The 26,011-nt window shown below is 36.0% G+C and overlaps 2 protein-coding genes across 7 annotated transcripts in view; both read right to left on the bottom strand.

The window, feature by feature from the left end:
* LOC113229381 (protein unc-13 homolog 4B) overlaps positions 1-26,011 on the bottom strand; it is a 49,741-nt gene that overhangs the window by 12,129 nt on the left and 11,601 nt on the right. For 3 of the 5 annotated variants that reach the window (XM_026462944.1, XM_026462941.1, XM_026462943.1), the window contains exons 2-9: positions 17,668-17,938; positions 9,084-9,430; positions 7,387-7,434; positions 6,108-6,267; positions 4,605-4,784; positions 3,071-3,272; positions 1,035-1,467; positions 131-391 (exon numbers count right to left, since the gene is read on the bottom strand). In XM_026462944.1, the coding sequence (XP_026318729.1) occupies positions 131-391; positions 1,035-1,467; positions 3,071-3,272; positions 4,605-4,784; positions 6,108-6,267; positions 7,387-7,434; positions 9,084-9,430; positions 17,668-17,938 (1,902 nt within the window). Of the gene's footprint in view, positions 1-130; positions 392-1,034; positions 1,468-3,070; positions 3,273-4,604; positions 4,785-6,107; positions 6,268-7,386; positions 7,435-9,083; positions 9,431-11,438; positions 11,541-17,667; positions 17,939-22,086; positions 22,636-26,011 lie in introns of those variants that run through there. The other 2 variants (XM_026462945.1, XM_026462946.1) reach the window with 2 other exon arrangements.
* LOC113229382 (succinate-semialdehyde dehydrogenase, mitochondrial) lies at positions 18,490-20,282 on the bottom strand. Of its 2 annotated transcripts, XM_026462948.1 has the most exons (2): positions 19,127-20,282; positions 18,490-19,012 (listed from the first exon to the last, which is right to left on the bottom strand). In XM_026462948.1, exons 1-2 carry the CDS (start codon positions 20,129-20,131, stop codon positions 18,605-18,607), a joined length of 1,413 nt encoding a protein of 470 aa, XP_026318733.1. In that variant the 5' UTR covers positions 20,132-20,282; the 3' UTR covers positions 18,490-18,604. The 2 variants fall into 2 exon arrangements, with proteins under 2 accessions (XP_026318733.1, XP_026318732.1); XM_026462947.1 differs by having other exon boundaries at positions 18,490-20,282.

Genomic DNA, 26,011 nt, shown 5'->3' with positions numbered 1-26,011 from the left:
TTTCACCAACAAGCTTAAACCCTTCAAAACCGAAAGTAGTGCTAACATTACTGCCTGGCGGCAGAAGTAGGTAAGGTATAATTCTCATTATATTCAATAAGATATAAGGTAAGATATCATGAACACTTACGACAAAAATCTTTGCAAAGCCAAATAGAGTTCAAACAAGGTGGTCCCCATCGCCAAAGGCTCCGATTCCACCTGTGGGGTCCCCATTCCTGTCGCACCGTTTACTCCTCCCGCCAAATGCACACTGGTCGTCGACCCATCGTCGCTGTACCGTAACCGCTTGAGACTCTTGCACACTTCTGTCACTTGTGGCTTTACTAAGTCGGCGAGCTTACTTTCATATATCCCATAGAGGGCTTTAGAATAGGGGTACCTCATTACTCTGAAAAATAATGTTTACGTTATGTAAGGCTTTTGCAACTTTTAAAGCGTGTTCTAAATTCTAAAATTAAAACTTTTTTAGTGTGCCAAATAGGAAGTCATTACATGGTCTCAAACCAGAGAATTTCCTGTACTATAAGTGTTAGTTTTGTTTCAAATTCACCCACATCAACAAAACATCAGCACTATATTTTTATATATTTCTTTTTTTATATTCGCCTACACATCTACTTTATTTAGTTGGTCCATAAGTTCTCATTTAAGTTAACTAAGTTAACTGCATGAATCTATTAGAATATCTAAACCACAACCAATTTAGATAAAATTGTTTCCTAAATTGGTGTACCCCGGAATATAACCAGATACCTCATCGTCTAGCGCCCAAAGTGCTAACCGCGCTAACCAACACCATGTTCAAATATTATATTTAAGTCAAATTACAGATTGACTTGCAGCATGTTAAAATTCATCCATCAAAAAATACATACGAACTAAATTTCAATGAGTTATAAAAAATAAGTAACTTTATTCTTATTCACTCCTACATGTAATTAATTACAAAACAATGAGCCTATTGTTTATATGAAATCACCACCGTATCAAAACAGGTACAAAAAAAGCATATAAAAACAAGTTCAACTTACTCAACAAAAACTTTATCGTAATACTCAATCGCCCTTTGCAAGTCCGATCGGACCAATTGAATCACTCTAATTAGATGTTGCAATCTGGCTTCTTCTGTGTTCTCCTTAACTTCATTATTGTCCAGTATATGAACGAACCAATCGGAAGCACCTTGAATTACAGCCTGGTTCAATACTTCATATATTGTCAATTTGCTTCCATCGTCTTTGGTCCTTAGCCAACCATACAAGTTAATTGGGAACATTTCGACTGAATCCGGAGCGTCCAAAACCGAAATTTTCTGCAAGATCTTAAGTACTTCGCGAAGTGTTTTCATAACGGTTTTGTCGCCGGCAGTCTTCTTCCTCAATTTTCTAATATGGCTGAAGCACGTTGGTAGCAATTTCTTCGCACCATCCCAGAATAGCTTGACGTCCTCTTCGTTCAGTAGGCCTGTAGAATGGAAGTAAACAATTAAGCTCTACTTCTAGCGTAAGGGCGCCTTCAAGCTAGACGCTTGTAGAAGGGCTGCAGTAGCGCGATTGTGTCGCAGCAACCGCGTCACTACTCATTTTCATACAATATCTAGTCTGCAAAAGTGGCGCGCCTGTAACGCTGCAGATGCGCTTTTTTATAATGTCAAGTGACGGGACAACAGTTAGCGATCCGCGACTTTGAATGTTACTAATACTAATCATTCGAATGCGCAAATCATTCGCCTAAATTGAATCCAAGCACAATCATTCGCCTAAGTCGAATCCGGGCGCAATCATTCGACTCGACTCGAATGACTAACAATACCGAATGCCAATGCCAATCGGTCGGGTGCACGAGTCGAATGATTATCGGAACACCTCATTCATCATGTCCATACCAAAATATTCCTGTCCCCGTCACATAAACAGTATTTACCATGATGTCAGAGAGGACAGAAATACTCTAGGGAATCTATGGATTAGTACTACTCATTAGTGATGAATGATCATTCAAATCATTCGAATAAGAAAATTAGTAGGTTACTTATTTGATATTCGAATGACAGGATTAGCGATTACTAACGAGTCGAATATCGAAATCATTCACAATCGCGCATCACTACGAACAAGTCGTGCGCCTCATAATAAGCTTTACGAATGTCCGTAATAGTTGCAGTGCCACTCGGAGCTTTAAATCGCAAAGATCTGAGCGGCACACCCACGACACCCATCACCCTGAGACATAAGTTGTCAAGTCCCATGTGCCTGTGAATTCACTAGCACCTTTTACCCTTCAAAACTTTAACGCAGTAATGCTCCAAATCTAATTTTAAGCACACTAAAACAGAAGAAGACATTGGACAAAAACAACTTCAGCGGTGGTATATTTTAAAATTACGCATTGAGCACTCGCTAACGTCTTTAGCAATAAATAAATTGTTTACAATTATTAACGAAAGCAGTTGTCGAAATCAATTTGTGTAATTTAATTTAACGCTGCCAGTGTGGGGACATTTGAACCAGCTACAATTCAGAGCGGTACTTTTTGAATGTTACAGTTTAAAATAAAAATGACTCGGCGAATTGCGTTATTGATTTTTATGTGAATAGATCTAGTAAGAATTTAATTTAATTTTGCAGGTGAGAGGTGAGAGGAGAGGAAAAGAACTTTCAGTGGCAAATAGTATTTTTTACTACAGAGCGTTTCAAAGAGAATGAGACTCGTAATTAAGCATTTAAACTCAATCTTAAGATCAAATAAAACATGTTAAATAAAAGAAATAAACGGCGATAGCACGTAATGTCTTTTACCGTTGCCTTATATTCAGCATTCTAAGGCAATGTTTGTAATAACATCTAAATTCAAAAATATAGACTTAAGGTCCATTACCTCTACCTACAGAATTCATTTGTGGAAAGTTGGCCGCTTGTAAACGGCCATAATAACGAGGAAAACCAAATATATAAAAAAAACTAGGACGAACAATGCTTAAGAGAGATTTTGAAAATTCATTGCGTGCCAAAGACAATGCAAAGGTATAAATTAAAAGAGGTGAAAACACAAGCTGCACATTACATACCTGCCTGCAAGGGCTTGGTGAGTTTATCAAGCAAGTTGCCGAAGAGGGCGAAGCTGAGCGGGTGGTCAGGAGTAACGGTGCAGTACACAGACCACTGAGCTAAGGTATTGTCGTTCTGCGTCAGTCCACTTTGTGCAGCGTGCTGTGTGAGTACGGCTTCAGCTGGGGCGCTAAAATTGCCACACCACCAGTATGGGGCCACCTAAAATATGCAAAAGCAGGCCCTATTAAATGCTGTCGCCGTTCTTAGGCTGCTAACAGATTGACTGCATGTTTGCAGTTAACGCGTGAAGTCGTAATCAACTTCGTTATCCAAGACCTCGACTGCATGAAGTGATACCGATTTCATCCATTAACTGCATGAAGTCGAAATCGGCTTCATGCAGTCGAAATCGACTTCATGCAGTTAATGCGTGAAGCCGTTATCAACTTCACGCAGTCGAGCTCTCAACTTCACGCAGTCGAGCTCTCAACTTCACGCATTAACTGCATGCAGTCAATCTGTTAGCAGCCTTATTGGTTGGCCTTCTGTGCGCATTAGACCATCTAGCCACATCTGTACAGAGAAATCTTACCTCTGTCCTATATATTTAAGTCGCCATTCGTTGTTTCGAAATTAAAGTAGACCAAAACCATAATTTCTTATATTTCTTTATTAAGTTATATTTTTGGAATAAAATATAACTTAAAAATATAGTGAATAAAAAAATATTGACGAAATACTTCCATAGATTTCTCATAGATACGCTACAGCTAAAAAGTCGTTGAAAAAAAAACAGATACAAAGATCCGACAAACAAGCACGTAGAGAAATTCGTGAGGTTCGCTGGTTCGTTCCGTGGCTTAGTTAGAAAACGTCGGTTCGAATCCGACTGGATCGAAGAAATTTTTTCTAAGTGTTCGATCTTTGTATTAACAATTATAACAAACTAGTTGAGTAATTTTACAAAAAAATAATTGAATATCAATTCAATAGAAATTTCAATACAATGAATAGCGACATCTCTAGCCAGGGTTGGTAGCTGTAAAGGTATCTGCTGAGTGACGAAATACTTAAAATTTCTCTTAACTGGCGCTACAGCTAAAAAGTCGTTGAAAAAACCAGATACAAAGATCCGACAAACAAACACTACAGAAATTCGTGAGGTTCGCTGGTTCGCTCCGTGGCTTAGTTGGCATAGCGTCTGGCACGGTTTGCTAGAAAACGTCGGTTCGAATCCGACCGGACCGAAAGAATTTTTTCTAAGTGTTCGATCTTTGTATTAATAATTATAAGAAAGTAGTGGAGTAATTTCGCAAAAAAATAAATGTAACATCAATTCAATACAAATTTAAAAAAATATTTCCAGTCACAATACAAAGATAGTTTAGTAACGGTACAAATAACGTTAGAACTCTCGAGTTCATGCAGTAGCAACATTTTCAGCAAGTGGTGTTGCAGTATATGAAACCAATACGAAAATTTGTTGACATAAGCACGGGCAAGAATTATATAAACATCGCAGAGATATAGTATGAAACTAATGCAACTCACTTTGGAGCTCTCAAGCTCATGCAGCAGCAATATCCTGAGCAAGTGGCGATGCTCCTGGGCAGCGACCTGCGAACTCTTCTCCGAGGAGAAATTGAGCCGCACCTTCACTACGCCTTGCCGCCGGAGCTTGCTCTTCTTACTAAGGTTGAACCACATCGTCATGCCCCCCGCAGGTATGGACTGCGGTAAATATAAAGTTTATCGAAATTGCCCCTATTCACACATATATTTATAATCTTTTGACAAAACAAGGTGATATTTACTAATGTCCTTTAATTTATTATTGTAGTAATAATAATGTGCCAGATAACCACAAGATTTACCTGGTCTTACCTAAACTAGGGAATTCTCTGTACTATTACTTCCAGGGTAACGAAATTAACACCGAGGCATTACCCAAAACGGGTGGTTTTGGACCAAGGACAAATTTAGTAAAGGTCATTCTCCAAATTGATCGTACCAGGAATCGAATCTGGGACCATTATCTAGCGCCCATAATGCAGGGCCACTGAGATCGTAAAACTCTTGACAAATTGCGGAAAATAAATCAGCTGTTTCATGCAAAATGTTTTATACTCGACAAAAATGTATGGAAAAATTATTATTTTTTGTAATTTGACATAGATTTTCATTAACCGACTTCAAAAAAGGAGGAGGTTCTCAATTCGACTGTATGTTCTTTTTTTTGTATGTATGTTACGCGTTAACTCCGGTGTTTGTGAACCGATTTTCATGATTCTTTTTTTGTTGGAAAGGGGGTACTTCCATAGTGGTCCCATTTCATTTTGAAGAAAATCATCCACCTCGAAGGGTGGCTGTTCACGCATGAAGATTCATTTTTATAAATAGCGCCTAACTGTAATTTAGGAGCAATTACTTTAATGGTTGATTTTGCTATGTCTCTAATTCAAGGCGTTTTTCACTCCATATAAGTTTGAGTAGTCGTGTCGTAGTGAGAACCTATTTTTATTATATCCAGTGTCAAGTCCTGTATACTGGCGAACTAGGGGATATTTCAATAAAACTTAGCAAACAGACGTAATTCCACGTACTTTTGAGGTCGGTTTTTTAGTAGGTACTCTGTACTGATCTTGAATATTTTTTTAATTTACTTACATTTACTCACTAAAAGAAAGTTCTGGGATGGTAACCACATTGCAGGAGATGTAGCTAAAATATTCTAACAGCAAAGTCTCTCCATAAATGTATTTTTTTTCTTGATTTTATATAGAAATTAAAAACTAAGGGCGTAACTCAAGTATTTGATTAGGTTAAAACGATCAAATATTAACATAATTATGGTCGATGCATATGGTGAACATTTTCCTTCTATGGTGCTAACTTCGGGTTTTTCCAAAGTATGTCAGTGAAGTTATATTACCTATAATTAACGGTAAAGTGCAAAAATGGTTTTTTGGTAACTTTGGGAAGGAATCGGGGATTTCCGTAAGTTAATTACATATTACCGTCACTCAAAGTTATATTTACTTTTTAAAAACTCACTTTAAGCGGTATATTACAGTTGCCAATAAGTTCATTGTCGTGTTTTCCCGTGGACGCCGTGACGTACAGCTCTTTCATCAACTTCTGGAAGCCCTTTACGCCTTTCACCTTGAAAATTTTACCCATTTTCTCTTTAACAGTTTCCGCTGGGTCGAAGTCCCTGCGAGAATAAAAATAAAATTTATTTAACGTCTACATAAAAGGACTATACGAGTAAGTATACCTACGATTGATTACGGGTATTACATCACGGAATTCACAAACAGCATCAATTATGTATAGATGGGAAATAACGATGGTTATCGATTAGCATTTATGTATCACGTGTATTCCGAATGAATAAACTTATCAAGTCATACAACGTCATATGAATCGATCGGGTGTAAAAACACAACTTTGCAAACTACATTACCAAGTAAATATTTATGTTTACTATATTTAATTAATATAACATAGGCCTTCCTTACAAACTATTAATTGGTACTAATAATGTTTATAGGTAAAAATTTAGGTAAAAGTTAATATTAGGAAGTCAGTTTTAATACATCGACGGTTTGGTGGTAAAATCTTTTACTGATGCAGTTCGTTATTTAAAGATTTTATTTTTATTTATAGCTTTTAAAATTTGAAGAAGTATTTCAAGTTAACAGTACTTTCAAAAAACTAAATGATGGCACAGAGTTACTACAGCGTACTGACATATCGCACTACTATTAGGTACTATAGTGTTATAACTTAAAATATGTCAAATTCAAAAGTAAGTACTATTACTGAACGTAAAATTTGATTCATTATAAGTCAACAAAACCATCGTTAGAATATTGTAAGAAACAATTAAAAGATTATATACATACAATAAAAAGAACTCAAAATGAAACAATCTCTTTGTAAACCAGTTCTGAACAAAACAGTCCTTACTCAAAAATATGAAATTATTTTTTCCCTTTTATTTTTAAACATATTTGGCAAGTAGGAAATTGTTTAGATGTCTGTAATAAACTTTAACTTAAAATTTTAATAATGTTTCACGGAAAGTGAGTTATTCGTTTTTCTCGAAATGAAAAAATACGTTTTTGTGTTAATGCACTATTGTATTAGCAGTACAATATCACAGTTAAAAACAGTTATACCAGATGGAAGTTAAAACAGAGCGTCGATCTGTGTATTAATAACTGGACAACAGATGAAAAAGTAAGAAACTTTGTCGATTTATTTAATTCAGAAAAAAATACAGATACTTAATTGCTTTTAACACCACATTCTCGATATTAACACTTACCATATTTCTAAACAAAGTGAATCTTCGTTAACGTTTTCCGGCATTGGTCTGGAAACAAAAACAACTTTTTAATTTAAAAAAATAACTGACTAACCTACTACTCTTTTTTACTACAGTAATATACAGAGTTTAACCTTTAAACGTGTACCTTATGTTTAAGGTGCGATGCTACCCATCAGAACGAACTTTTGTTATAAGGACGTCTCTAGAATGCGGGAAAAATTCTTTACGTCTTTTGGTTCAAATAGGAATAAACACTTGTACGGAAAAGCTGTTTACTGAATAGATAAGTAAACGTAGTTCATGTTGGTGGGCAGAGGACCCATCCGGAGGTCACGTTACATATTAACGCACACACTCATAACTCAGCACTAGGGATACCCTGTACTGCGGGTGCCATGGACACACACATAGACAACCAGAAATTATACCCAAACTCACGAGAGAAATAGATGTAGGCCATACAAATATTTCTTCCGGCCCAGGAATCGAAACCGAGACCTCTGCGTGGCAGTCCCGTTCGGCCACAGAAGCAGTAATTAAATATGAATTACAAACTCAAATTTAATCATGCAATTCCGTCGAACATTGTTTGGTTTGTCGAAGTTTCTGTTGAAGTTAAGTCGATGCAAGGGCGAAACAACGAGCTGTGTCTGCACGTTACTTTGTCTAATGCAATCGTAAAGTTTGTTAGTACTTTTACTTTGTTCCGCTATTCTTAGCTAAATACGTATGTTCTTGGAATGCAAGCATATAATAAATATTTTGATGGTTTTTCTATAAGTGTAGCGAACAGTACTAAATAAAGTGACATACAATCACTGTGTCCTCCAGACCATGAGAAAGATTAAAAAGATCGCAAAAAATACGTTGTATATAGATTTACTTAACAGATGTTTCTATGAAAATGTTCTTAAGCCGTTTATGGACAGCATTTAAGTAATACCGCACCCGAAAATATCACTACTTATCTTTGAGCCCCGCACTAGGGAAACCTTGTATCGTGGGTGTCATGGACATACACATAGACAACCACAATTTACACGCAACTCACTAAAGAAATAAATGTAGGCCATACAAATATTTCATCCGGTCCGGGAATCGAACCCGGGACCTCTACATGGCAATCCAGCATGGTAACCGTTCGGCCACGGAGGCAGTAAATTTGCATTGATTCAATATGATACTTACGTTTTATCTAAGTATTTATCGGCTGATCCCGTCTTCACTCTTGTATAACAAAAGTACGTCTATGACAGTAGTAGGATGAATGATTTACTAATGCTGTTAGAAACTTCAACGATTCATACAAACTCGTACTGTTTTATTGTAACATCCACAAATGTGTGAGCGTCAATCATTACATTTCATCAGTTTCTTTATGGAGAGGCAATAGTTAGCAACTACACAGGTAGCACATGGAAACCGGACTGCAAAGCTCGTAGTTGGTTGTTTGAGATATAGCGAAACGAGGTGCCCCGTATTATCATATTCTGATATTTAATTTTATGGTATGGTGTCCATTAATGGTTTAAAAAAATGAAAAGTACAATTTAGATATAAGAAATTACCATTTGTTAAAAGACTATAAAAATAGTTGTTTATTCGTCACTTGTTTTTATTTGAAATTGATCGAAAGTCCGACTTGAATTTTATTTACACGTATTGATAAACAATAAAAATATAGAGGTACTTACAAAGAAAAATATTCCTCCCAAGTGGGATTGAGTGTTCCCATTTTCACAGAAGTGTTGTACCGATGCGTAGAATTAGACATCAAATAAATTGTCGCGAATGGGTCACTGAGTCCATTGGGATCCTTCGGCACTAAATCCTTTGCTTCCACTAATTCCACATTAAGTCTTAATTCTGGTGGTTCCTTAGCCTCTGCTTGAGTAAGTAATAATGTGTGTTTTTCATTTGATATCTTAAAGGCTTCTTGGACGTAAGACAGCATGGCTAACTGCCCTACTTCACAACCTACGTCACATCCCCCGACATTGTGGAGTATTTCGTAAAGTATTTCCAAATAAAGTTCATCGATCTGCAACAACCGGTAAAAGGTATCAATTCTGGTCAGACGTGGACGAGTCATCGTAGGAAAATGAGGAGACTCTGGCATACGATCGTCAACACGGACTTTAAGGGGGGATAACGGGAAAACCCTTGAAAACCCAGCTTACTATATGGTACAACATATGTATGGTCGCAACACCCGAGCAATGTTTACAAACTAGAAAATGAGTTATCATTGAGCTTTTTAATCCTTTCCAAACTTTAAAAATACTAATAAAAATCATCCTTACAAATAATAGATTGATCGGTTGTCAACAAAGTAGGTATTACACCAACAGCAAATAGAAATAGAGGAATACATTCACATTTCTCCTCAAAACTTGGCTTGTTGTTTGATGATATTGATATGTGATGCTATGTATTAACTGATTAATAGTTGTCTAATTTATTGTTAATAATTTGACTGATTGATATAGCGTATAAGAATCGTATCGAGGCGCTTTGAAAAGACTATAATCTCAGTACAGAGTACTAAAAAAACCGACCTCAAAAGTCCGTGGAATTACATCTATTTGCCTAGTTTATTGAAATCGTTACCGAAAAGTGCGCGAAACTGGATTCATCCCCTAGTTTGCCACCCTTAGAGGTGGAATATTTTCTTCAAATTTAAATATGATCAATACTGAGGTACCCTCTTTCCAACAAAAAAAGAATCATCAAAATCGTTTCACAAATTTTTGGCCGGAATTATCGCGTAACATACATACAAAAAAAAACATACAGTCGAATTGAGAACCTCCTCCTTTTTTGAAGTCGGTTAAAAATGACCATAATACCTGCGATTCTTGTGCTATTGCAATTATATTTCAAGCGTACCCATTGTGCTTAATGCTTTATAATTTTATTGCTGAGTATAATAGATTTATGAAAAATGCATCTATTTTTGTTTCTTACGATAGATTACGTAGGAGAATTTTATTTGATTGTTTTTATGTAGTTAATAATTATTATTATTTAATGAATTATCAGTGTTATCAATAAAATACTATGACTATGTCTAACTCTGGTTTACTGCAATTCGAAAACACAGAATTGTTGCAAAATTTTTTATAATTCGTGGTATTACGTTACGTTATTCTTTGCTAAGAAAAAACAACAAAATATATGTTTCATTTTTAAATGGCTTCCAAAACGCGAAACATAACTAATCATTCATGCGACACACGTGACATTTTGAGCTATTATTGTGCCTTCGAATGATCTCATTCATAAAAAAATTAATAGGTATTCAAAGTACCTATCTTAACATTTTTCTGAACTTACCGATGAATCATAGTAATAGCGCAATTTCATTTACTTTCCTAATACGCACCGTGCTTCTGCACTGCAGAGACAGACACCACTGAGTGAATCAAAGAGGGATGGGGACCTTCCGTTACCACGGCACCACCACTAGCACCATATTGACAATCAACTGAGTTCAAAATACCCTTTACAACAGGCAATCTCATAACATTACCGACCCTCGCAACTCGGTGGGGTTACTGCGCCGCCGTGGGAAATTCTATCGATCTGATGGTGTTTTCGATTACCCGCTCCGTTGGTTACCGAAACCTAGTCTTATATTTGTTTATTGAATTGTAAAGTGCTAACAAGTTCCACTTAATCGATGTGTAATCGAGAACATAACTGTACCACTTGTGATGACTTGTTAAATGTATTCTAAAAATTGGTGGTGAATTTGAGTCATAATAATAGTGGCTTTTAAGTTATGTTAAAAATATCAGCATAGTCAAAACTAAATAAATTGTTGATAGTAAACTTACTGTTCCAAGAAAATAGTGCATCATGTGCATTCTAAAGCTTGCAGTGCTGCTAGACCAGTACCAAGTTTTTTTAGCAGAACCGACAACTTTAAATAAAAAATATTAATATAAGTAGTATAATCTTTTAAAATCATTGGATTTTAAAAGATTATACTACTTATAATTACTAGATTCAATAATAACTAAAACGGAGAAAAAATCATTACGCACTGTCATACACTGTATGAGTAAGCTAGTCTGCCTTTCCAGGAGTTCTTTCTTAACACCCCTATAGTTCCGTCGGATCGTTCCATTCATCTTGCTAATTATCACTCACAGCACTAATATTATAATGACACTTCACTCATTTTCGATGTTCGTGGTAGGAACAGTGGGAAAGGCCGTTGGCAAGAGCCAACTAGTGAATCGGATCAGACGAAAGTTGCCGGTACACTGTCGGCCGGGACTCCAACCGCACTGCCAGATGCTATTTTTGCAAGGCGCCGCCAGCGGAGACGAATGTGAACTTAACAAAAAAGTATCTCTTCTTCATGGCTCTCATAACTGCATTGGTTTACACGTTGAGACCTCATTGGGAATCCCTGACGAAAGCTAATACCGTTAAACTTAACCGGTCTCGCAACTCAGTGAATGCAAACCAGAAAACAAATAAACTGATATAAGGTTAGTTAAACCATTTACGTAATGGCGTGAGAAATTAAGGGGGCAAATGAAAAAAGTACAAAATACACAATTTCAAATAATCGTAATATACAGAGGAAGAGTGTATACAAAATATACAATTTCAATGAGTCCTAATGTACAGGGGATAACTCATGTATAATGGCAAAATTTCAAAGTTCCATTTAACACAGATCAACCTCTGACGCCATTTCCTTGAGTAAACTATCGAACATTATGCCTCTGCTAATGGAGGGTTCAGATTTATGAGCCTCAATCAAACGTAGAAAACCTATGAAGTAGCACATTATGAAAAGTTTTATAGTCAGATTCTACATCATGAAATTTTATTAGCCATACTTGAGTCCGAAAGACCTTACTTCCAGCTGCATAGTAGCTAAGGCACGTAAATACAGTTTGATTCTTAAAAGAAATATTTCTGCTGACAACTCCAAATAGTACTGAGAACTTATTGAGTAAGAGCTCGTCAATTAAGATTCTTGGAAATAAACATCCTGCCCGTAAGATACTCTAACGTCAACACCTCTTAATTGCGCTCTACAAATAGAAGAATTGATATGATCAGTCGATCACCCACTTATCAACAGAGACAAACTTGGTAACTGTGTCGTACTAAATCACATTTCCATAAAGTCGTCCGTGAATACTAAACTATAAAAAAAGTAGAAAAGGCGTTATAGCCCAATGGTTTCACCTACCACCTCTCAAACGGAGGCCGTGGGTTCGAATCCGGGCTCGCAACTCTTGAGTTTCCCAGAATTTTTGTGCGATATTTAAATTGAAATTTACCATGAGCTTTTCAGAGAAAAAAACAACGTGATGAAACTTGCACGTTGAAGAAGGCTCATAACCCTCGGAAAACGTGTGAAGTTTCCAAGTCGCGTTGGGCCAACACAGTGTGGCGGACTATGGTCTAAACTGTCGCCTGACCCGCGACCATTAAAGGGACGTATGGATTGATGATGATATTGAAAAGTTTTCGGTATTTCCATTACAAAAAATTAATTACCTTTTTTTTATTACCGAATATGGAACGTGTTTGTTTGAAAAATACCTATTCACTAACCTAAAATGTAAGCGTAGGTATATAAACAAGAAATAACATTTACCGAATTACCTTTACGAATGTTTATAATAAGTTCAGAAGTTGTTTAGTACATGTAGGAAGGAGCCAAGGTTCGCAACGAGGTACAGAACGGTTTATTTATTTTTATTAACCGCGTACTACTTACTACGAACGGAAATTACTATTACGTGCGATAGGTAACGTTATTTTGCGGTTGATATAACTCTACTAAGTCTATACTATATTCCTTGAGGTGCCACGATTTTAGAAATGAACCCCTTCATGGACAGTACTTAAATAGAACTGAACGCAAAATGTCACTACTTTTTTGGTGCAGTGAAAGCTTATATTGATAAAATGCTAAATATAAATCATTGAATTTTGTCAGTATGGAGAGACAGGAAGCGGCATGTACACTGTGTGTACTTGCTTACTGCTTCTGGAAATCGCACTGTAAAGTCAGAAGTTGGTTTTTAGATAGACGTGAAGAAGATAAATGTGAAAAAGACGCCTCTAGAATAAAGTTACAAATTTATGAAGAAACAAATTAATTTGACTTATGTGCTTTAGCCGGTAGATGTATTAATTTAAATGAATGATGTTGGATTTTGACTTAGGGGAACGTGGGGTATTGGGAGCCCGCGGGTAATGAGAGCGGTGTTAAACTGGACTTTCCCAATGCTCGTATTTGTGCAAACGGCACTCCTATATCTTCGTTAACGTTCGACAAGATTCGAGTCCCGTGGGCGCCCCCGTAGAACCCCGCGTTTAGTCGTATGAGAGGGTTGTGTTTTTCGCTACGCACTTATAAAATTTGCTAAATTTCATCATCCCAGGTAGGCATTAAAATGCATAGATACTACATTGTATTTACACTAGCTATGTCACCATATCTATCAAATTTTAGAAGTTATGCTTGAAATCACAATAAAAACAGAAATGTTTTTACTGTTTCATTCCTTTTTCAATTCGATGTTACGCGGGTAATGAGAGCTATTTGGCTCTTCTTACCCCATTGCAATATTCACTGGATATTTCTTTAACACTTTCTTGTTTATTTTCATTACTTTTTAACTTATATATATATTTTATTACTTTAATTTTTTTTCAAACTGATTATATATAATGGCTCCCATTTGACATACGGGATTCTTACCGGCTCCCATTTCACGAACTGTGGGGTAATGAGAGCGAATGACATGTTTTAGTTTTTTCTTTTTTAACCAAATATTTTATTTTAATTTCACATTTTTTCTGTGATTATCTAGTACCCAGATATGTGAAGCGTACGTTCATAACTAATACAAATTTAAATTATCTAAATTATGACTTTTATTGTCAGTTTTCCTTAGTAGGCTCCCGTTCCCCCACGCTCCCCTAAGTGCTTTAGTCCGCCGACCCTAGAATTTGGATCGCAAAATTTGCCAAAGTTTACGAATAAAATATACAGACAGTGTTTATTTATGTAACGGAGATATAATAAACATGCAAACCTCTTATGATAAATCTAGATCGAAAAGAGATGCGCATGCGCCGGCATGTAAATGCATCTTGAAGATACCCAGGCCAAACTAAATCAGCAACGTAATCTAAACCATTGATGCAAGCACTCCAGGCTAGTTAAATCATGTATAAGATGTCCATAGGTATTAAAGTTGGCGAACTATAGAAAAAACGATACCTATACCTATAGGAATTATGAATAATCATTAATGGATCGTTTAAAAAATAAAATCAATGGAGCGCAACGGGAGTCAAAATTGTATTATTATCGTAAGTAGATTATGTTAGGTAATATAATACTGTCAACAATACACAGAGCGTCCCAAAACTCAACGATGAGCCACGAAAGGTGTTGCCCAGTTTTGAAATTCTGAAAATATGTTTGCGAAATTCTATTAAAAATTTTGAAAAATTACGTCCTTTACAACTTTTTAGGTACTACGATTACATATTTTAAAATTTTACTATCCTAATTTTTTAATTTTAATTTTAGCTCAACTATGAACAACGCCAAAAGCCCAAATTGTTAAATTTTTAGAAGCAAAAAATAAATAAGTTTTTTTTTTTATCTTGAAATTGTTAACAGAAATTATTTTAAGGTATTTTTGACACCTCATAATGTAAAAAAAATTATCTGAACTACCATGGCAAATCATTATAAATGTTGGCGAAAGTAATCAAGATTCTTAAATGGCATTAAAAAAACGATGTTTTTCTAAACAGGAGTTTGCCTTTTCTGAGTGAAATGATTTTCAGTGACTTTTGGTTAATTTTAGATTTCACATTCATATAATTGGAGTTAGAGTAACTAGCAATGGTAAATATAAGTGAAAGAGAGACTAACAAAACTCCACATTTCTTGACAAATTTAGGTATTTAAATAAAATTAATAGGTACATTATTATAAATTTATTACAAATGCTAAAAGAATGCTCATTTCACAAAAAAGAACCGGTTTTTTAAACATTTTTTTCGGGGTTGTTATGTACTGGGCAACACCCTGGTCCTGGGCTTATCCTTGAGTTACTTATTCCCGAAGGACAGCCTGTATTTAAGTGATAGTCATGAATGGAATTATTTATACCCGGTTTACAACATTTTTACATCGTTCTAGGCAATGATAGTACACTTTCGACTGGTTCTAGGTAGGATATGACTTCAATGACACAATTTCACGACTAAACGTCACAGTACATTTAAGAAAATGTTATTTATGTTAAGAAAAATATTTTTTTTATGAAAAATAGTGACACAGTGAATACTGGGAATAAAAATAAACTAGCTGTTCTTGACACTAGCTGATCTAGCTCTCGTCTTCCTAAATGGATTGCCCCTTAAATAAATGCAAGGTGCTTCTATAATAACATTCCGATTGATATTCAAAATTTGCCATTTACGAGGTTTAAATTTTATTTTATCAAAAAGAACTTTATACTGAAGGTTATTATTATACAACTTCTGCGTATTTGGATGACAAAAATCCGTGGTAGTGACCCGTTTAGCTCTTTCATGTATTCTCGATCTAAGATGCTTAAATTAATCTGCCTCTGTGGCCGAACGGTTACCATGCCGGACTGCCACGCAGAGGTCCCAGGTTCGATTCTCGGGCCGAGAGAAATATTTGTATGGCCTTCATTAGTTTCTCTCGTGAGTTTGGGTAATTTGTGATTGTCTATGTGTGTGTGTCCATGGCACCCGCGACACAGCGTTTCCATAATGCGGGACTATGTTGTGTGTGTGCATTATTATTATTATTAAATATTGTAATGATAAATGTATTCAAATGTACTTTGCAAAGAGCAACCCCTAGAGTTTCTTGCTCATTCTTCTCAGGGAAAGCTACTTTACGAATGAGCAGTTTAATGAGTATGACGATTTCAAGAGTAATTTGCTTACCTATGAAATAAAGATTATTTGACGTTGACTAATAAGTTAAAAAATGGACAGTAAATATTAAATTATTACTCCCAGCGAGTAGATACCTACACTATAAAAAAGTTGGATATATCAATGATTCAATCTTACATGAGCATGTACTGTATTGATTCCATTACAACGAAAAAAGTGTGCAGATTTGTAAAAATTAACACACAAGTCGAAAAGAAAAGTTGCCAACAAAATACAATAACGAAATATTTAGGTTTTAACAGGAGAATGTCATTGTATTAAGAAACGTAAACATATAGGTATGTTATCTTGGGTCATTCAATTCAACCTTGCCTATGGAAGTTGACAAAATGACGGGGTAAATGTAAAAGAAACTTTTGGCTCCTTGCCACAATAAGCCGGGTAGAATTGCGAGTATTGTAGGATGTTTGTCAAACATACAAATATAATAGAACCGATGTATATTCACATACCTAACGACTTTAAATACGTCTGCCCATTAAGGGAACCCACTATTTAGCTTACGTGCATTGTTATATAAAATGAGAATAAATAGATACTTTATTTTCAAAATGTAGTATATATCTATATGCATAAATCGATCTCGCAGGTAAAGTTCTGATGACGAACCAAAATCCAATTGTAGAATTCTCAGTTGGAAAACTGCCCAAAGCAAATGAAAGTAATATTCGAGGTTAGCGTCGCCCTAACGTCTCTACGATCCAGAATATTACGCTTTCGACCCACTTCCACACGACTAGCGTAACTCAATGTCTAGTTCAAATTGAAACTGAACGATGAAAACAAAACTGACCGAGATGTTCAGTTATTTCCATCTAAAAATAAGGTGCTGCATAATCCTACGCCCTTTAAATACGTGACGAAAGCTGCTTTTATGAGACGATAAAACGTTTATTGGTAACACCTTTTCAGATTTTTATTTTCTCGTATTGTTGAGCAATTATTAACTTTTATGAGTAAAAAATAGAAACTAAATAGTATCATAGAATCAAATTTGAAAAAGATAATCCGGTAAACAAACCATTTTTTAGCCTATTAAAAATTAAATAATGACGCGTAGTTTACGAACAAGGAGACAGCTGAGTTCTCAATTGAAGGAACGCACTGGAGGAAGTTCACAATTGATGATTTATGGTCGTTGTTATGCAACACATTCAGTATACCCACTGAATGAAACATGCTTAGATATTAACTATCTGAGATTTTTCTGATACAGAGCATGAAGTCTGCCTAGACAGAATATCATATTTAAAAACAGACAAATTATAATTAGGTACTCACATTCCATCCAACGGCTTCTTTGAGAAAATCAACCTTCTCAGTATCTTCCGGTTCCGAATCTGTGTCCAGTAGAGTTTCAGTCCCGCTATCAGTATCTAGAGTAGAGCGACACACAGTCTGAAGGTCTCCTTCAATCTTCTGTTCTCCATCTTGTTCTTCTACCTCCTTTAGTGGAGCTAAAGGCGTGGCTTCCGCAATAGCAGCCCTCTGTGACACGGCCTTTAGTATGGACCCAAATTTCTCGAAGAAACTGTCGTCTACTTCTTGTATTCTGCAAAAAAAGACAAGTTCATTAATTACTGTGCGAAAACGTACCACAAACGGCAAGATAATAGAATCAACAGAACTTACTCTCATTTAGGTATTGCACAATGTACAATTGTGTTGGCCAAAAGGTAATAGTTGTTGATTTTTTTAAATAAAAGACTACATAATACAATATTATCTTTATTCTTTGAGTATTCTTTTACAAGTGAATGATAATCAGTTGAATCTCCAACATGGTACATCTAATGGCACATTTATTTGTATATGTTATGTATGAACAAAATTATCATAGAAAAAAAACACCTAATAACGAAATATATATAAAACATACAAACATTAAGTTTAAAATATCAATTTCTACTTATAAGATAGAGCTGCAATAATTATACTAAATGTCTCTTTCAGTCACAATACATAGTTTACCACTAAATCACATTGCATTGGAAGACTGGAATGATTTTCTTAGTATTTAACTTTTAATGTCAGACACACTTTAAACAACACAGTACTATGCAACGCAAAATTATTTAAATAAATGCAAAATTTTGGAAACATGACTAATAATACATATTAAAATGCAGCATATGTTACAACTCTTCAACAATAGACAAAATTATAATATTTACGAGTTAACAACAACAGCTGTTGTATAGAATGAATATCCAACAGCTTACATTCCTTTTGCCAAACCAGAAAATAGAGTATATTTTATATCTGTATATTCTTCAACCCCATGTCTGCTCCCTTCCCTGCCAATGCCCGATTCCTTAATACCCCCGAATGGAGGTTCAGGAGCAGACAAAATGCCATCATTAATTGCAACCATCCCAAACTCCAGTTCTCTAGACATCCTGAATGCTTGACCAAGGTCTTTTGTGAAGACATAAGATGCCAAACCGCTTCTTGTGTTATTCGCAATTTGCAATGCTTCATCTTCAGTGTTGAATTTTGAACAAACAGCTACAGGACCAAATATCTCTTGACTGTATATTTTCATATCAGGTTTAACACCCACTAACAATGTAGCCTCATAAAAATTGGTACCAAATTGCTTGGCGTACTTGCCGCCAATTTCCACTTTTGCTCCTTTTGAAACAGCCTCATCAACTAATGATGCTACCATTTTTGCTTGTGTAGCATTAATAAGAGGACCACAATTAGCACCTGGATTAGTACCAGGTCCTAACTTTATTTTTGCCGAAATTTTATTCTTGAATATGGTAACGAACTCATCAAAAACATCTTTATGAATAAGAAATCGATTAGCACCAACACAAGCTTGCCCTGCATTTCTAAATTTTGCCAACAAGGCTTGGTCTACTGTATATTCCAGGTCAGCGCTAGGAAACACAATAAATGGGGCATTACCACCAAGTTCTAGAGCGACTCTTTTCACACCACTAGCAGCGAGACCATACAGAATCTTTCCAACAAACGTTGAGCCCGTGAATGATACGCAGCCTACATTGGGATCTTGACACATAACTTTCCCAACAGCTGCAGCATTTTCTCTACTCGATGTGATAACATTGATAACTCCTTTCGGCACTCCAGCCTGTTCAGCTAACTGAGCTGCAACTAAAGCTGTCAGAGGAGTGTCTTCAGATGGTTTTATAACACACGTACACCCTGCAGCCATCAGTGCACCCACTTTCCTGGTAATCATAGCATAGGGGAAATTCCAAGGGGTTATAACAGACACTACACCAAGGGGTTGTCGAGTTATTAATATCTGTTTATTTGGCCATGGGCTTGATACGATTTCACCATTGATATGGCGTGCAGTGTCAGCAAAGAATTCTAAAAACGCGTTCCCGTAATCGAATTCCCCTAAAGATTCTGAGAGTGGTTTACCAGCTTCCGCTGTTAAAATAGCCGCTACGTTATCTCTGTTTTCTTTGCATATGCCGAACCATCTTCGGAGTACATATGACCGTTCCTTAGCAGTTGTGTTTCTCCAAGTTTTGAAGGCCTCGGCGGCAGCATCCACCGCTCTTTTAGCATCTGTGGCATCCATATCAGGCACAGTGCCGATGGGTTTGTCGGTCGATGGATCTAACACTGAGAACGTCTTGTTGCTCTGTGCATTTACCCAATCTCCATTTATGTAAGCCTTGCTCTTTAGCAAATGCAATCTTCTATTAAGAATGAGAAATTTATTCAAATTCATACTTGTATTTACGCGTATTAACTCCATAACTAAATATTTCCTTCTGTGAATGCGAATATAATAAACACTATTATCAAACTTATTAACGTTGACAAGGTCACGACGAGCAAATAAGATAGAGGAGTCTTCTACAATTTTGCATATAATTTAACAGGACAAAGATATAGTTACACTAGACATCACGAGCATATCTGCATTGATCAAAATAAATCAAGCTCGCTGACACTGTCGCTAGTATTCACCACAAGTATTCACACTGACAATCAGTTACTGACATTTGTAGTGATGTAACATAAAAGTGCGCAGCAATAGTACAATATCGATTTGTAACGCACTTGTTATCTCATCATACAATTATCTATAATAACTGAAAATTTTATTGCAAATCTTCAATCACCTGCAGCTAAGCTGAACATATACACAAATTATCGAAATAATGTTTATGGCTACCATTTAAAACAAAAATGCCAGTACTCATAACGTTAAGTAAAACCATCTTTTTAGTGTAAATAAGTATGCCATCAACAACATATTTTACATATTTACTTGTCAACATAACTTTCTTTACAATTTCGATGTCGATAACGGTAGAAGCAATGCAACACTAAGAATATTACGTTCCGTTTCATGCATACGAAGTATGTGAAAATTTAATCTTTTCATATTGTCATATTATTTTTGAAATAAACTTCGTGAATACGAATGTAAAATTATAATAACGAAGAAGTTGTGTTCGGTTGTGCTATCTAATTTTGTAACATGAAACAATTATTAAATAAGATTCGTGTACACAGCAAAGCGTTTGACTATAACATGTTAAACCTTCTTAGTTAAATTCACGACATAGAGTTTAATTTAACCCTCAGAAATAAATAAAGACATGCCGTTATCCGTACATTGGCCTTGGCAGAGGGGTGATTGTCTCTATAAAGTTCAGGGTTGGTATAGCCCGAGGTAAACAGACAACCACATAATTTACTCTGGTGAAATCTAATAAATAATAAATAACGCACACACTCAACATGGCCCCGCACTAGGGAAACCCTGTGTCGCGGGTGCCATGGACACACACACAGACAACCACAAATTACACCCAAACTCACGACAGAAATAATTGTAGGCTATACAAATATTTCTCCCGGCCCGGGAATCGAACCTGGGACCTCTGCGTGGCAGTCCGACATGGTAACCGTTCGGCCACGGAGGCAGTTGAAATCTAAAAAAGGCGCCGCCGCCAATAACAAAAAAAAAATAAGAACAAAGAAGCATTTCGTACTATGTAGGTACCTGTACCTACACTACACACCAGCGCTATTAGACATGGCCAAAGGTATGGCATGGCACTGTTACTTTAGTTGCAGTTTTCGAGTCCACTATAGTCCATTTGTTTAGGTACTTAACTAAATGTAAACAATCTTGATACATCTTTTTATTGAAACATATGCTTTACAAAACAATAGGTATAAAAATAGGCATGCAATTTCATATGAAGCTAAGTATTTGTATTTTGTACGTGAAGGTAAGGGAAAATCATTTTATAAATGTATATTTCATCAAATAGACATCTCAAGATTGTTTACATTTAGTTAATTACCTAAACAGATGGACTATAGCAGTAAACTTAAACACGCGCACGTCATAAACCAACGCTTAAATTGATAAGACACTTTTAACACAATGTGTATTTTGCATTGCAAGCATTGATTTGCGATGTGCTTAAGTTTAGTACAAGTAAACATTATAGCATTACGTAGGTATGCAACTAATTATCCATTCAAATCACTAGTATCGAACCTACATTAACACGTGTAAGACAGTATAGGATAGATAGTAGAATAAGTGCATATACCAAATGTGCAGGTAGATACTATCTATAAAAAAAGACCAACGGTTCATACAAACTCGTAATTTTAGTTAAAATTGTTCAAAATAATAATATACTTATATAACAAAAGGTTCGAAAATTAAAATACGTTTCTTACTTTTTATCGTGCTCCTGTTCTTCTATAGATTTTTGCTGTTGGAGTTTATCGTAAAAACTTTTCCACATTGCATCCTCATCCATTTTGATAAATTTTCTTTACTACTCAACACAAATACCCGTTTAAAAAAATTAGATCTCCTGAAGCAAGTTCCTTGCTATACCGGCACGCGAGACCAGTGACCATTAACAGAGAAGAGATATTTGTAGTGAATCACTAAAACGAGTCATGTTCGGAAACCAATGACGCAAGCCGCTCTAAACTTGAATCTTAAGATCTGACACACGGAAATAGCGATTTATATGGTGCTGGCACGATTTGTCCGTTCCGAAGGGTTATTGACACGACTGCAGCTGACACAGGGGCTTAAAACAATTGTCACACGGTCAAGGTGTAAAGGCAGGTTTTGGAAGACTAACGTTGGTTTAAACAGTATCTGCCTGTTTGCGATTGTTTTGCTTTCGGCAACTGAGAGTCGGAGACGCGAGTACACTGACGTAATCCAGCCGACTACAGGCGGTGACGAGGCGCGCCGCCGGTCTCGACATTGGCGCTACAACTAACATGCGCTGCATAATACACACGCTTTTGTATTGCCATTGAATTGCTAGGTAAATAAAGAATACTCTGCAAAAATATATTTCTTTTTTATAAGGTGACTGATGTGAATTATTGTGTCACGTATATACGTAATACACGTCACTACCTTCACGTGAAGTAATTAAAGTACCTTGTAAGACAAGTAACCAATGATATTTCAAGTAACACTCAAATAACACTCGAACGGCATCATGAGTTCACATCGCTGTGGTAGCAGATATCATAAACAGAGTTGTAATTCAGAAGACAGTTTATTCAAAATGACTGATATAATTTTTACTAGTACCGACTTAGTTGTTGTTGTCAACAATTTTCGTATTTGGTGCTAATTACATCCATTATCCTCAATTCACAAAATGGGAACGAACAGTGTCTCAGTTCTACAATTCGACTATAAGCAAAGCTATAAAAACTACCATTTGAACACTGTGTAAACTGTAAACGAAGTAAAGTACCACAAATAGTAATGAAAGATCTTTAACTGTGGCCCACCGTATATACAACATTTATTCTGTGTGTGATTTTATTTACGTATGGTTGCAAGCATACACTCATATAGATATTATAGTGCACATACGTACGTAAGATACAGTTTATATACCTAGTCATTAGCATAATTTTAGACGGTTAAACCCAAGGTTGAGGTGAGTGCACAGTCTCAACGCAACCCAGAGAAAATGACATAGCCGAGGCCAAAATGCACACCTACAACACGTTGCAACAATTGCTAATAGAGTTGATTAATCCTTATACGACTTATGAGACTTATGAGACTTTATTATATTACAGCAGTTTGTTATAACGATGACTTAACGATCATTTCCACTTTATTTGAATCGTCATATTCTGCGACTACATTATTTAAAAGTATTTGTAAACTATAGTTAACCTTACTAATTAAACGCAGGACAAATTTAGTAAATTTTTTGTTTATATTTGTGTCATGAACTAGGTATAATTATTTTACTTGCGCGCTAATTTCAAAATCATTACTTAAAGCCTATATCTAGGGTCGACGGACTAAATCACATAAGTCAAAAAAGTGCTTCATTTGTTAATATGTAATCATATATTTTTTGTATTATTTAAAGTGTTGGAAGATGTAAAGAGATAATAAATTCGAAAAAGACGCCTTTGGAATAAAGTTACAAATTTAAGAAGTAACAAATGAATTGACTTGTGTGCTTTAGCAGGTAGATGTATTAATTTAAAATATTTAAATGAATGATGTTGTATTTTGGACTTATATGCTTTAGTTCGCCGACCCTGGATTTAAGCAAAGTATAGACAGTTATTATTGAACTAAAACATTAGCGGTAGCAAAGATGCGATATAAAAAATGGAATCTCTATCTTTAGCAAACACAATGCGTGGAAATGACATGTGGGAGGACAGAGTGCCAACACATCGACATTCCATTTTGCAAGCGGGAGTCTATAAAAATTGGCTCGGTTTGTATGAAAATAACAATACTCTAGAGAAATTAGGTAAATCCATGTACCTACGTAGTACCTATGGAAAACTTTAAGTTTCTTTAAACAATACAGTGACTCATTAAATTACTTTGTGATAAGGGGAACGTAATACATATTCACACGGTATTGAAGATTAATTAATGGTTAATTAAAAGTAGGTACGTCGTTCGTTTTGCAACATTAAAATAGCTCTGACTGCCTATCAACTTCAGATAAGTACGCAAGTATGTATTAACTTACCATATTAACTTCGAACGGCTTGAGGCCATCATGAAAAATCTCCATATAGGTACGTCCACTATAGGAGGGAAAAAGGGTTTGCGCTTTTCGCTTCCGCTTGGACATCGACGCGAAACGCACGTCTTTTTTACTCGTATTATACGGTAACAACGTGTTACATAATGACGCGTTTGCACAGGGTCGACTGCCGCCTTCACAACTTCGCCTTGGAAAAGGAGGTATAGTCGACGTGTTATTCACACCGTGTCTACTGCTGCCTTCACCGAAATCACTTTGTCGAAATAGCGTCATTATAAATACAAGTGTACGCACAGACAACACAACATTTGAAACGTTCAACAAACTGATCGGGAAGGTAGGTGTTCCCCGTCCCCCGAGGTTTTTTAATTCGCATTAAAAAACCTCGGGGGCACAAGTCGTGCACCTGGTGGCAAGCGACACGCCTATCCATAACTGTTTTAATTACTGCGCAGATTGTAATATTTAGTTTTTGAAGCAAAAATTTCTATTTTGATGTACTGCCTGTAATTTTCCTACTAGTACAACTAGATAGTTATATACGCATACAAAGACGTCGCGATTATCTTGTTTATGAGTCTTGCACGGCAATCAACGTTAGGGTTGTTACGTCGATTAATTCCAAGCAGCTCAAATTAATAAATAATTACAAAAGAATGACACCAACCTGCAAGACATTGGCCTGACACTCCCGAACTCGCGGATACGATTTATTGGTGAATATTTCCTAGTGTTCTTATCTACGGATAAAAGTTGACTATTACCTTAAATATTATCCAGGACAAAGCAAGGTAGTGCGATTGAATAACAAACATTTAAATTTTCTCATTTACAATAGACTACAATACACAAATAATACAATACAATATACATATTGGTCTAATTGTAAGAAAAATATCGGGCCAGCAGAAGTTGGTTAAATTTAATAAATAAATAAACGCAACACACTCATAGCCCCGCACTAGAGAAAGCCTGAATCGCGGGTGCCATGGACACACACATAGACAACCACAAATTAAACCCAAAGTCACGAGAGAAATAAATGAAAGCCATACACATATTTCTCCCGGCCTGGGAATCGAACCCAAGAACTCTGCGTGACTGTCCGGCATGGTAACTGTTCGGCCACGGAGGCAGTTAAATAAATTTAAAAAATACATAAAAAAGTTAAATAAAATGTATTTAGTTTGTATGGAAAATCATTTTATTTTTGACCAACTTCCACTGTCTCGATTTTTTCTTCCCGTATAATGAAATCATACTTATAAAAAACTGAGTTTACTATTAGCATTATATACAAAACAACTAGTCAAATTTTATTCATTTTCTATTAAAAATATTTTCTGTTAGTTTCTTTTAGTGACGTTTAGGGCCTTTAGTGCCTTTTAGTGCGTTTGAGTGCCTTAGAAAGTTGTAAGGCACTTTTAGTGCCCGCGATTGCCTTTGAGGGACGTTGAGTGCCTTTGAGTGCATTTGAGAGCCTTTGAGTGCGGTTGAGTGCCCTTGAGTGTTTTGAGTGCCTCTTAGTGCCCGCGAGTGCTTTTGAGTGTAGACCTGTGTGCGTTTTTTTGCAGGACAAACACCGTGTGATA

Source organism: Hyposmocoma kahamanoa, unplaced genomic scaffold (genome assembly GCF_003589595.1).
Source record: "Hyposmocoma kahamanoa isolate Upper Pololo Valley unplaced genomic scaffold, ASM358959v1 62, whole genome shotgun sequence".
Lineage (NCBI taxonomy): Eukaryota > Metazoa > Arthropoda > Insecta > Lepidoptera > Cosmopterigidae > Hyposmocoma > Hyposmocoma kahamanoa.
The sequence above is the reverse complement of the archived record's forward strand: the minus strand, read 5'-3'. Positions and strand labels throughout refer to the sequence as shown.